We start from the raw sequence: 13,815 nt of genomic DNA, 5'->3' as shown, positions 1-13,815 counted from the left end.
TTGTGAGGTGATTCCACAGATGCCTAACAGGTACTCCAAGGGAGGGCACGAGGCATTGGGGAAGGAATTGATCTCACAAGGTGTTACCGAAGATGTTCCACAAGTGTCAGACAGGGACGCAAGGGGGGGTGTGATAGTTCAGAACTTAACTGGTTAAATGTTCTGAGGAGTGCGTCACCTGCTGACGTCAGTTTTCGAAGCTAGGAGGAGCTTGTTCCTGTACTTTCAGTTCTCTCTGTGTGTCTTGAGAGACAGACATGTTTGCCATGGCTGAAAGAAGCCCTGGACTGTTTTGCTGAGAAATGTTGCAATAAAGAGTTGTAAATAGACAAACCTGTCTTTGTATATTTGCCCGAAGCAAATGACAGCTTTGCACCGCTGTATGCTACTCTGCTGAGCCGTGACTGAAGAGACAGCAGAATTGCGCAGCTAGAAGGAAGCGGCTGGACGCTGTAAACGGCTGATTGAGATCGTAAAACAATCAGCGGTCACGGCTAATCGATCGAGCTGGAAGATCGATATCTCCACAAACAAGACCTTCTATCTCCAAGCAAAGCCAGAAAAGTTCAACAGATGCAGGCCTGGCCAGGACACAGAGTCTCAGTTTCACCGAAAACCTAATGTTGACCGATTCACTCTAAAGCGGTGCCAAACACTAAAAACAGCCCCCCTACAATGATTGGCAATGAAAACCCCACGTTTCACTGCACCCCACAAAATGTACCCTCTGAGGTCCTAACGCCTGTGGTCATGATTTCGCCAAAAACCTGACATCATCAGATTCATTCAGAAGCAGCGCCAAAGACTAGCAAAATGCCCCCTGTAATACTTGGTGGTGAAAATCCCATGTTTCACTGTGTTCCATAAAGTGAGCCTTTGGCACAATTGGTCACAATTCTGCTGAAAAACCGATGTTGTCCGATTCACTCCAAAGTGGCACCAAACACCAGCAAAAGGCCCTTTGCAACGTTTGGTGGCAAAAACCGCCATGTTTCACACTGTCAAGGGCTGGGCAGAGGAGAAGGAGTGGTGGAGACCGCCTCCTCATCCTGACCCTTCCAGGGAGGAGGAAGAGGAAAACAGTAAAGATTTGAAACAGTGGTTTGCGGGAGGTCACAGCTCAGAGGAAGATGAGGGGGAAAGTTGGGAAATAATGGGTGAGTAGGAGCAGGCAGAGCTGGAGCAGCAGCTGGCTGACAAGTTGTCACTAGAGGACTTCCGGGTTAGCGCCTCCGGCGATGGTGGAGCTCCTCCGATCAGGAGGAACCGGCTCCGTGAAAAACAGGGTCTGACCGCCACGGCGACGGCGGAGACCCTTAGAAATCACAGACGGGAGAAGTCTGTGAACCTGGGATTCGGCTGGCACCTTCAGCGCCCACCTACTCACGGGGAGACCCGGTATCGGGAATCCGGAGCGACATGGGGTGAGAGGCGCGGTGCTTTGAATCGACCGCTTATTTCACGGAGCGAAGCCGCATTGCCGCTGTCGGAGAGCGCTGACTTTTTTCCTGTGGACAATTGGATTCTAAACAACAACCCATGAGTAGAACGGGAAATTGAGCTTTTAAATAATTTAATTTGGCACCGAACGGGGAAGGTCTAAACAGGAAGTCCACCTTCCCTTTTTGTAAATAGACTGAAGCAAAGTAGTTACTAACTAAGGTTTTGGAAAGTCTCACGTAAAGGATTAAAACTCCACTGATTGAAACCATCAATTCTGACCAAGTGAACTTGCAGGAGAAGCTGGAAAATTAAAGATTGAAGCATCATGTCTCTGAACCTGGGAACGGTTTGCAAAAAGTCCATCGACGGTAAACAGGACAAATTTGACAGCTAGCTTTAACTTGACAGCTAGCTTTAATTTGACAAAACAAAATAAAAAAATTTCTTCCAGTAGCACCTTAAAGACCAACTGAGTTAGTTCTAGGTATGAGCTTTCGTGTGCATGCACACTTCTTCAGATACACTGAAACAGAAGTCACCGGACCTTTCTATATAGTGAGAAGGTGGGGAGGGGTATTACTCAGAAGGGTGGTGGGAATGGGTGATTGGCAGATAGCTGCGATGAGCCTGTTGACGACTCTTAACGACTGCCATAGGTCTGACAGGAAAAAGCAAGGGGTGAGAAGGTGAAAAATGGCTTTGTCATGTATAATGAGATAAGAATCCAATGTCTTTGTTCAAACCAGGTCTCTCCATAGTTTTAAGTTTGGTGATAAGTTGCAATTCAGCAGCTTCTCTTTCCAGTCTATTTCTGAAATTCCTTTGTAATAGAACAGCTACTTTGAGATCTTGTATAGAATGTCCTGGGAGATTGAAGTGTTCTCCTACTGGTTTTTCTGTCTTGTGGTTCCTGATGTCGGATTTATGTCCGTTTATTCTTTGGCGTAAGGTCTGGCCTGTTTGTCCAATATAGAGAGCTGAAGGACACTGTTGGCATTTTATGGCATACACAATGTTAGACGATGAGCAATTACATAGTCCCGAGATGGTATGTGTGATGTTGTTGGGGCCAGTAATGGTGTTGTCCGGGTGTATGTGGCAGCAAAGTTGGCATCTGGGTTTATTGCAGGCTCTGGTGCCAGTGTCTGTGTTAAGTCTGGTTATAGTATTATTGTGGGTTAGGAGTTGTTTAAGATTGGGGGGCTGTCTGGAGGCAATGAAAGGTCTTCCTCCCAGAGCTTGAGAAAGAGAACTGTCATTCTCCTGGACAATGACAGTTCTCTTTCTCCTGTCATTCTCCTGGACAATGACAGTTCTCTTTCTCAAGCTCTGGGAGGAAGACCTTTCATTGCCTCCAGACAGCCCCCCAATCTTAAACAACTCCTAACCCACAATAATACTATAACCAGACTTAACACAGACACTGGCACCAGAGCCTGCAATAAACCCAGATGCCAACTTTGCTGCCACATACACCCGGACAACACCATTACTGGCCCCAACAACATCACACATACCATCTCGGGACTATTTAATTGCTCATCGTCTAACATTGTGTATGCCATAAAATGCCAACAGTGTCCTTCAGCTCTCTATATTGGACAAACAGGCCAGACCTTACGCCAAAGAATAAACGGACATAAATCCGACATCAGGAACCACAAGACAGAAAAACCAGTAGGAGAACACTTCAATCTCCCAGGACATTCTATACAAGATCTCAAAGTAGCTGTTCTATTACAAAGGAATTTCAGAAATAGACTGGAAAGAGAAGCTGCTGAATTGCAACTTATCACCAAACTTAAAACTATGGAGAGACCTGGTTTGAACAAAGACATTGGATTCTTATCTCATTATACATGACAAAGCCATTTTTCACCTTCTCACCCCTTGCTTTTTCCTGTCAGACCTATTGCAGTCGTTAAGAGTCGTCAACAGGCTCATCGCAGCTATCTGCCAATCACCCATTCCCACCATCCTTCTGAGTAATACCCCTCCCCACCTTCTCACTATATAGAAAGGTCCGGTGACTTCTGTTTCAGTGTATCTGAAGAAGTGTGCATGCACACGAAAGCTCATACCTAGAACTAACTCAGTTGGTCTTTAAGGTGCTACTGGAAGAAATTTTTTTATTTTGTTTTGACCATGGCAGACCAACACGGCTACCTATCTGTAACTTTAATTTGACAGTTGGTATTAATTTGACAGCTAGCTTTAAAAGAAAGACATTGTTTCTATTGTCTGGTTCTGCACTTAAAAAGAAGAAAAAGTAACTGGGAACTGTTATTAATTTACTTTTGGAATTGTGCTGGAAAGGATTGATACAAATTGAGACTGCTTCCCTCTAGAGGGAGTTTTGGGACATTGTTACAAGTGTGCAGCTGCGAAATTACTCTGAAGATAAGGATTCTGAGAAACTAGTTTTGACCTTGAATTTCTTAAGAATGTCGGTAAAGGAAGAAGTAGCGTCTGCTCTGAATAGGACAATTTATCTGCTGGGAAAGCTGCATAAACAGATAGATGTCATGGCTCCTAATATTGATATCTTGGGAACAAAAGTGGGCATCAGCATAGAAGTTGACAAGAACCCGGCACAAGAATCTTTCTTAACTGAACAAATTGATGAATTAGAGAAGGAGAAAGTTGCTGTTGTTGAACATAAGGCAAAATATGGGGGAGCTTTAACCCTAAAGAGGCAAATGGAGGATTACAACTTGAGGCCTTATATGACTGTAATTAGGAGAAGCCAGTTTTTGAAGATGGGTGCCTGGCCTGATCCGGAAAAGGAAAAGTGGAGAGATCCCTTTATGGAGGGATCAAATGACTTTTGGAATATGAATTTGAGCCAGGAGGAGATTGGAGCTTCGGGGGCCTTTGGACTTGGAAGAACTGTGAAACAAGGTTTGGAATACTTTATGGGCCCTAGCTCTAATTATGGAAACCTGGCAGACTTGTCAAGAAGGAATATAAGCATCGCTGGGTTGGAGCTCCCCCGAGATCTGCTTTTTAGCATCAAAGTTTATCAAGAAGATCGGCAGAAGGGAAATGAAGAAGTGTTAAGAGCCTCGGATATCAGATCTCCAGGTTGATGGACGCTGGGAGGTTGATGGAACTGAGGGGGGGGGACCGGGGAGGGGAGACGGAGGAAAGAAATTGGGAATTTAAAGTGTATATAAGGAATTTTTTTCTTAAAAAAAATAAAAAAAATAATGAGAAATGGAAAAATCGTGGAATGAAACTTTTATGACCCTAGGGGAAATGTCTTAAGAGATTAAGTTCAATATATTAGTTTTAATGAGAAATAAGATTAAATAAAGTAAAAATGGAGGATTAATTGGTAAAAGAAGAGAATGTTAAACTACAGTATATTAAGATAAATTATTAGGATAAAAACAAGGATGAAGGATTTGCTGGAATATCTAACTGAATCAGAATACAAAGAGGGGAGGTGTGAGGAGGTCAAGGAAATAAGTTAAAGAAGGAAAGTTATGTAAAGGTTGGATTTGTTCTTTTTTTCTCTTTTTTTTCTTTTTCTCTTGATTCTATGTATTTTTTTGCTTGTTTTTTGTCTGTTTTCCATTCTTTATCTTTTTCTTTTGCTGTGACTTGTTTTTATGTATTGCTTTTTTGTTTGTTTGTTTGTTTGTTTGTTTGTTTAATTGGGTGTTTTTTTGTTGTTACTTATGTAACCTTTAAAATTTTAATAAAAATCTTTTTTTTAAAAAAAAAAGACAAGTTGTCACTAGAAAGCATTCCAGACACACCATCTCCTAGAATCTGGCGAGCCTTAAAAGTAGGAGAGCAAAGAGCTTGAAGACAGAGGGCACTTAGCAGCACCTGTACAGGAGGTGATGATGATGACGAATGAGGAAGTGGGAGTGACGGGGTGGAGATTCACTCAGGACAATGTCATTATCCAAGAGGCTAAGTTCTATAGTCTCTCTTTGTAAAGTTTGAAATAAAAAAGAACTGTAATAAACTTTTCCTTCTCTTTATAATTTCCTGGGCAACCAACCAGTAGCCGCTGACAACATCCTGACAGATTGTCCCAAGTCCTCTTAAATTGCTGGTTAAGTCATAAATCATGACAGACGGTGCAGGAGTTGCCGGCGGGCAGCCTGCCAACACTGATAACTGAAAGGAGCCATTTCAATGGCTTTTACAACAGAATTTAATGCTGAGAGGACATGTAGAACATTTGATGAGTGCCGTTCAATCTCAAAATGCGGAAATGGTCAGAATGATGGCAGAAATGCAGAGACAGTCAGTAAGACCCACCCCCACCCCCACCCCCAATTCCCCCATCAAAGTTCAGTGGACAGACCTCTGAGTTGCTTGTGTTTAAAGTGAAAGTAGAAATGTTTTTGAAGGTGAGGCAAGATGTCAGACAAAGAATGTGCGTTTATTGTAATTAATCTTCTGGAAGGAGCCGCCAGACGCTGAGTGACTCCTTTACTAATTAATCAACACCCTTGTTTATTGAGATCAGACAGTTTTATGACTCATCTCGAGTCCATGTTCCAGGACCCACAGTGGAAACCTGCAAATACACAAAAGCTAATGAAGCTGAAGCAGGGGTCTAACTCAGTAATGGAGTACATTACACAGTTCAGTTTGCTGTCGCAGGAGCTAGCGTGGTATCAGGAAGCCTTGATGGCTATTTACCATGCAGGGCTGAGTGAAACCCTGCTGAATGAGTTGGTAATAATGGATCCCCCCCCCCCCCAGTTCCCTGGAGGCGTTGATGCCAGCAGCCTTGAGAATTGACCAGTGCTTGCAAGAGAGAAAGCAGGAGAGGAGCTGTTATCAGGCCGCAGGTGAAGCTGTTTGGAATTCCACGCATTCCAGGGAGAAGGCCTGGGAGCAAAATGAGGAATGAACCTGCGAGGCTATGCAGATCGGCGCCATCGTGTGTCTCAAGAGGAGAAAAAGACAAAAAGAGGAGAGAGAGACTTTGCTTGTACTGTGGGAAGCCGAATCACTTTGCCAGACATTGTCCAGCCAAGACACCCGTGAACTCTTTCTGGAGCCAGTGCTGAGAGAAGGGCAGGCCCAGCGAAGCAGCAGGTGGGAAATGCCCACCCCCAGTTCCTGTGAGGGCCCTAGGACTGGAAAAGGGGCAAGTTGCCACTGGCTATTCCTGGATTCACAGTGCTTGGGGTGCTACAGTTCCCAGATGGGCACAAGATGCAGTTGTGAGCCCTCATTGATTCAGGTTCCTCAGCAGATTTTTGTGATGTAGAGAAGGCTTGTTCAATCAAAAGTAGTCTGAGATCTACCATTCAATATCAAAAACTGGCAGTGATCTACCACACTCTCCCATTGTCATTCTTCAATTTAAACATGAGTTAAATCCATGAGTTGTTATCAAAGGCCTTCTCCGCCTCAATAAACATCAGAGCTGTTTGCTTGTCATTCCTGGCCTCCATATATTCTATTATGTCTATTATATTCCTTATGTTACTCTTATGTTACTCTGAAGTCTCTATCCTACAGTTTGAAAAGGCAGTGAACATCAATGGTATGGGCCGGAACCACCAGGCTGAGCAAGGGATTCGCCACTTTTGCTTGAAACACTTAGCAAGAGTGTGGACTCTCCTTCATTGGAGGGTTTTTTCATAAGAGGGTCTCAGCAAAGGCTTTTGAGCAAGAAATGGACATTTGTTATGTATGCTTTGGTCGACATCCTCTGCATTGCAGAGGCTTGGACTGGATGACCCTTAGGAGTCCCTTTTCCTGCTCTACAGTCCTGGGTTTATGATGCCAGACAGAAGAAAGCAAGCTATCTGTTTGATTAAAGAGCCAGTGGAAGACAGCTGTGTGAGATTTTGGAAATGCTTAGCTCTTTTTGTTGCCACATCTGGATTTTGACTATGGTACCCTTAGGTTTCTCTTCATGAGAAGCATCAAGGGGGGGGGTCATTTTGTGTAGGGCTCTGGAGCCACGGATTGTGTTTAGAAGGCTCATGAGGTGTACTCCCACTGAAGGCATCCCCTGAAGATGTTTGAACTGTATCTCTCTCTCTCTCTCTCTCTCTCTCTCTCTGTGTGTGTGTGTGTTTGTGCATGAAAAGGGAAAAGGGCAGACAACTGGAGTTCTGACCCAGAAACTGAAAAGGTTGGATCTGTGTAGCTGAAAGGATTGGCCACAAGGCTTGAGAGCAACAGTTAATGCTCTCCTTGTTAAAGACACTGCAAAGTTTATGCCAGGACAAAAAGAAATGGCTTGCGTTTTCATGCAGTTTTTGACTCCCTTGTATTCAAAGAGCAAGTAATTTTGGGGGTTTACCAGTAAAAGCCTGATATTTGTTAAGTGGCAACTCAGAAGCAGTGGCGTAGCGTGGGGGGTACGGGGGGGCCGGCTGCACCGGACACAACATCTGGGGGGGGGCGCGCTCGCCGCCTCCGGAGTCGCCGAAGAGCCTCGGGCGCAGGCTGTAGCAGAGCCCCATGTCTCACGGAACCGACGAGCTGTGCGCGCGTCCGGGCTGAAGGCGTCCGGCAGGCAGCGGCTCTCAGCACTCGCCGTGGTCCCTACGCGTCAGGGCCGCGGAGGGCGCGCCAGGCAGCCCCTCCTCACAGCGCTGCTGCTGCTGCAGCTGCTGGGCCATGTTGCATTTTCCTCGCCTCTCTGCCCTCCTCCGGGCAAGCGGCGTCGTTTGGGCGGCAGCGCCAGCGGCAACTCGCCTCAGATCACCTGACACGGACCTGCCGCCGCCGTGGCTACCTTACCGTAAATACCCCAGCCTAGGCAGCAGCAAGAAGAAGCTGGCAGCAGCGGCAGGTTAGGGGTTAGGGGGCGCAAATTACTTGCCTTGCCCCGGGTTAGGGGGCACAAATTACTTGCCTTGCCCCGGGTGCTGACAACCCACGCTACGCCGCTGCTCAGAAGATTTTGTTAAGTGGAAAATCACAGGTGCAAGGTGAAAATAGAAGCCACATCTTCAAAATCTTGACTTCACTAATGAAAGTTTTTGTTTTGTTTTTGGAACAGCAAGCACAAATTTAATGAACTGGATTCTGACACAAAAGTTGTGTCCACTTGACATGGACAAAGGGGAAAAGATAGATTTAATTCTTTTGAGATAATGTTTTAGAAATAAAGCCTGGTTTTACCTACTCTCGTTGCTCCTGACTATATTCCTTGATAGGAAATTGGGCTCTGCCTATCCAGGGAACGAACAAAGGACACATTTTTGCAACAACCCAGGGCAAAACAAACCCGCTGGCTTCCGCCGCTTACCGGCGCCCGTAGCTATGGCTCTGCAGCGGAGCCGAGCGCGAGCGAGCGCGGCGTGGCCAGCCCAGGGAAGCCACTTCTCCTGTTCATATCCCACCAACCGCGACTTGTTGCCGATCTCTCCGCCCCGGATCCAGGGGATCTCCTCGGCCGCTGAGCCGATTGGGCGGCCAGTCTAGCTTCTCCTCCCCGGCCTTCTGACTCACAAGCCTCCCTCCGGTTCGCCAACGTCCGCCTCTGTCTTCGCCCTCCCTGCGCGCTCGAGTTCATTTTCTTCGGGTGGTTCGTCTGCCTTGCCTCCAAAGCGTCAGTCCGTCCGTTCTCTCTCTCCCGATTGTAACTTCAGCTCACCCCTGCAAGAGGCGTCAGTTTGCAACAGCAGCAGCAGCAACTGCCAACGACTGCGTCTTTGCTCTGGCTGGGAAGGTTGAAAAAACAAAAAAAGAACCCTCCACCCCCAGCGGAGTAGAGCATTGACTTCTACTTTTCCAGAGGCAGGGGACGTCGGATCCGATAGGCCAGGGTCTACCGGCTCTTCTCTCGCACACCATTGACACTGCACCTGCTCCAACTTAGGAGCGCCTCGCGTGCGCCCCACGGCCCAAGGGTGGCCCTGCGGCTACTGGTCTCCGTCGGAAGCTAGTAGAAGAGCCTGGTTCTCTCAGCTGACACCCCGCCCAGTCGAGGAGTCTCCAGGACCTGCCCCGGGCCAAAGAGAAGTAGCACAGCAGGCTGACCCCCACCACCCTGCCCTCCAGCGACATCAGCATCCAGGAGAGATCATGGACGTGCCCGTCAGTCTGGGCAGGGTCAATCCTCGGCCGCCAGCGAAGGCTTTTCGGAGCGCCTTCCAGAACCTGTTTAAGAATGTCCGCGAAGTGTTTCAGAGCCCCGGATCCTTGCGAGAGGAGGCTGGCCCCAGCCACCAGGCGTCGGCGTCCGCGACAGAAGGGTCGTCTTCCTCGGGGTCCCGCTTGCAAGAGCCCAGCGCCTACCAGCAAGACTCGGGTTCGCCCTCTTACCTGCTGCTGGAAGAGCAGTCCCAGGTGAGCAAAACGCTACAGTCCCCCGATGGGGGGGGGGGGGAGGCGTCCTTGTCCTCGCCCTCGTCGTCCGCTCCGTATTCTCTGGCCCTGCTGGGAGGCTTCTCTTTCCACAGTCGTCCCGGGGACTTCAAAGACATTCCTGGCAACAGCAGTCTTCAGCAAAAAACAGAAGGAGGCGAGCCTTGCGGAGGAGGTGAGGAAGCCCCTTCCGACAAAATTGACTACCTGGGCGTGAGTGCCAAGGAGCTGCGCAAAGCCGTCTCCACCTCCATGGGCTTGGCGGTGGAAGCGCTCGATGCGCCCGGCGTCGGCGAAATGGCGGCGACCCACGGCGACAGCATGTTCGCTGGCGCGCACCCTCGGCCCCTGACACTGGACGGCTGCAAGATCGTGGAAGCCAAGAAGGGAGGCGCTGGTGGTGGCGAGGGCGTGCTGGCCATGGACATGCCGGGCCACCCAAGCCTCTACAAGTGCTCTCTGGAGCTGGAGGAGCCGTTGGGGACCTTCCCGAACCGCGACTACTACAACTTTCAGCTGGCCCTAGCCTCCCATGGGGGGTGCATCAAGCTAGAGAGCCCCTTGGAGTACGCACCCGGCAGGGCTGCTTGGGAGCCGCAGTGCCGGCGTGCTGGAGACGTGCCTGCTGCCTTGGCGCCCCACTATGCTGGCCCTCCCGGCCAGAGACGGCACCACTTCTTCACCGAGGAAGGGCAACTCTATGAAGGTGGGCCCCCCCGCCTATTTTGGCTATGCCAGGAGCCAGGGCCCATTGGAACAAGAGGGTGCCACGCTCCAACCATCCAATGTGTTGTACCCCGGGGGCATGCTGGGCAGGATGCCCTTTGCCCCTGCCGCTGACTGCATCAAGACGGAGCTCCCTCCGTGGATGGAGAGCTACACAGGGGCCTACGGAGACATGAGGTAAAGGGCTAACATGCAAAGACCGTCCTCACCAAAGGCTGGTAGGGTTTTGCAAAACTCTTGTAGGTGAGTTGGAGGGGAAAGATCCCAGGTTTTCAAAAAGAAGGGGGAGGCTTGCAACCAGTATTTTTAGCCTGAGTTTTATTTTAGGTTGGTTGGGTGTGTGTGGATTGCATGAACTCTTGAGCACATCTCCTGCAATTTGCTTGGGTGTGAATTGGTGCAGGCCAGGGGTCCAAAGGAAGGCTTCAATCTAAGGGTAGCTGGTTCAAGGCCCACCCTGCTTTGGAGCTATTGACAGGTATAGACCATCAGGTTTGCAGCCTACCTGCTGAGCTTGTCAGTCGGGTGTAGAAAAACCACATTTAAAAAAACCCACATCAGTTTTATTGGGGTAAATTGTCAGTTTGTTCAGTCCTGATGATGATGCATCTTTCGTTAGACTGACTCTGAACATCAGGATTTCGGGGGAACTTTTTGAAGTGTTGATTTCATTGGCTATAGTGACTTTTTGGATTCCTAATACAGTTGGATTCCTCTGCCTGAACGTAGCATTGTTTTGTTGTTTTGAGTGAGATTCTGGTAGAGTTCACTGCCGTTGCTTCTCTCATGACTCGTTTGGGAAGGTGCTTGTGCCAGAATTTCCATACTCTGAACCTACCTAGGACTTTGAAATGTTGGCACAGAGAGAACCCCTTTGTGTGTAGGCATGAATCTCATATTGGGCTGCTTTTGGTTTGAAGACTTCAGCTGCCCGCCATTTTGTCCTGCCTTCTAGAAATGCAGCTCAGTGATAAAAGCACAGCTGTCATGCTGCCCTGTGCTCTGGCCTGCAACTCCCTCTCCCTTGCCCCAGTCCTCATTTTCATGGAAGGGTCACTGTCCATAAGTAGCCTTAAACTATTGGTGAGTAATGCAAATGGTACCTGTGTGGTGCTTGCAAGCATCTTAGGCGATGCATTGATGTTGACCCATAGAAACTTTAGAGTCAGGGGAAAAGGGGTTGGGTCTCCCGGATCAAAAGTTGATTCATGTGTGAATCCAACTGTATTATGCCTAAACCACCCTTCTATTTGGGCCATTTTGTACACACAGCAAGAATCGGTTCCGTCCAGGACAAAGTGGAAATAGGTCAGAATGGAAGATTTTGCATGCCTAATACCTGGAACTGTGACTGTAACATTTCAGTTGCTTCCCAAGAAATTGTTTTTGACTTGGGTTGGACTTTTAGGGAGCAAAGTATTTAAATTCCCATCGGAGTCTCATCCTTGAATTCAACGTATCAATTTTGCACACACCCACACCCATGGGAAACATTTTGGGTGCTTCAGATATAGAAATTTCATAGATTGGGGATGAGAATTAAGCTAGGCTTCCCAAGTATTTTTTATTTTTTATTTTAAATAATATACTTTCTAAGCACAGTAGTTGACTACCCTTTCCCTTCCTAATACTTTTTTGGGGCCATATCCAACCCTCTGTGGAATCTAATGGAAAGGCTTCCCATTGACGTCAACGGAGCTGGATTAGACCTTTACATTTGCAACTCGTGGCCCCGTTGCAATTTTAAAGCATTACAGTCTGAGCTGTTAAATAATATTTATTTCTCACATTATTGTTGGATGGTAAAACCCACTTGCCTCAAAACGGAACAGCTGAATCTTGCTTGTGCAGATGGCTGGCCTAATGGATTGCTTACGGGCAAGTATAGAAAAGCTTGTTTTCATTTTACGGGAAACTGGACTGCAGCTCCATTGGACAGATGGTGATGTCTCCTCTCCCTCTCCACCCCAGTCATAAGGCCTGCAGTCAGAACTTTGGTGGTGGTGAGTGACATAGATCTACCCAATAAAGCAAAATAACTAAATGCAACTACAATAAGAAGTTACTGTATTTTTAAAACAACATTAATGAGGTTTTTAAAAATTATGTGACAGCTGCTCAATAAGCTATTCATGATCCTTGTGTCTTTTCCTGTAATGCTGCAAATTGGGAACAGGCTTATTTTTTACTGAGCAATTTGATAGAAGACTGTCAGCTTGTCCCCTCCCTACTTATCATAAAAAACAGACTAGAGTCACCTTTCCACCATTTTTTAGTCCCATTCATTTCAATGGGTGAATCAAGAAAGTGCTGAAATTATTTCCCATTAAAACAAAATGTAATTTAAAAGTGTTTAATTGTAGTCTCTTAGCAGACCCTACAATTCCATGATGGGTCTATTATTTGTTAGCTATGATTCCTGCATTGCAGGGGATTGGACTAGATGACCCTTGGGTCCCTTCCAGCTCAGTAATGCTATGCTATGAGACCCTGGGGCTATTTAGCTTGGTTGCAAATCTCTTTGATTGTGGTGTGTTTGAGAGCTCTCCAACCTCACTTTATTTCCAGGGCCAGGAAGGTTTGGGTGTGTGTGGCCCAACTAAACTATATATTTAAAGTGTCATCATGCCATTGTAACCAGCCATGGCTTACTCCAAAACATCCAGGGGATTGTAGTTTGTTAAGGGTCCTGAGAGGTGTTAGGAAACACCCCCCCCCATTCCTCTCCCAGGGCTGCAATTCCAAAAGTGATTTAACACTTAACATATTTGACTGGTTGGCCAGTTCCCGAGCAGGGACAGCCTGGCCACTGTAGTCCATGTGTTGGTAACATTAAAGCTGGATTACTGCAATGAGCTTTATGTGGGGCTGCCCTTGGGCCTGGTTTGGAAGTTCCAGCTGGGGTAAGAATGCTGTGGCCAGATTGCTGATGGGAACTTCTGGCTGGGGACACCATTTTTAGAACAGCTGCACTGGCTTCCCGTCTCCTACCGATACAGGCTCAAGGTCCTTGTATTAAGTTACAAAGACCTGAGCATCTTAGGCCCAGGGTACCTCAGGGTTCAACTGAACCCTCACACCCCAGCTTGAGATCATTTGCAGGAGCATTGCAGGTCATTCTCTGAGTTGATGAGGCTCATTTGACAGGTACCTAGTACCAACCGATCAGCTTGACATCTAGAACAGATCGTTAAACAGTTTGTCTGTGAGTGCTTAGAAAAGGATGCTGTGATTACTAAGATTCGCCATGGGAGTCTCAAAAACAAGTCATGCCAGACAAATCACATTTCTTTTTTTGGTAGAGTTACAGGCTTGGTGTATCGGGAAAGCTGTGGACATAGT

At 47.3% G+C, this 13,815-nt stretch overlaps 1 protein-coding gene across 1 annotated transcript in view; it reads left to right on the top strand.

Moving 5' to 3' along the window:
• Positions 1 to 9,006: 9,006 nt before the first annotated feature.
• The window catches only part of LOC309333191 (androgen receptor-like), a gene marked incomplete at its 3' end in the record, with an annotated part of 490,100 nt that continues 485,291 nt past the window's right edge, over positions 9,007 to 13,815 (top strand). Inside the window, 2 exon segments of the mRNA XM_081846590.1 lie at positions 9,007 to 10,452; positions 10,454 to 10,650. Of these exon segments, the coding sequence (XP_081702716.1) occupies positions 9,466 to 10,452; positions 10,454 to 10,650 (1,184 nt within the window). The 5' untranslated portion in view covers positions 9,007 to 9,465.

The sequence above is a fragment of the Podarcis erhardii genome, assembly GCF_964252035.2.
Source record: "Podarcis erhardii genome assembly, chromosome: W".
Lineage (NCBI taxonomy): Eukaryota > Metazoa > Chordata > Lepidosauria > Squamata > Lacertidae > Podarcis > Podarcis erhardii.
The sequence above is the reverse complement of the archived record's forward strand: the minus strand, read 5'-3'. Positions and strand labels throughout refer to the sequence as shown.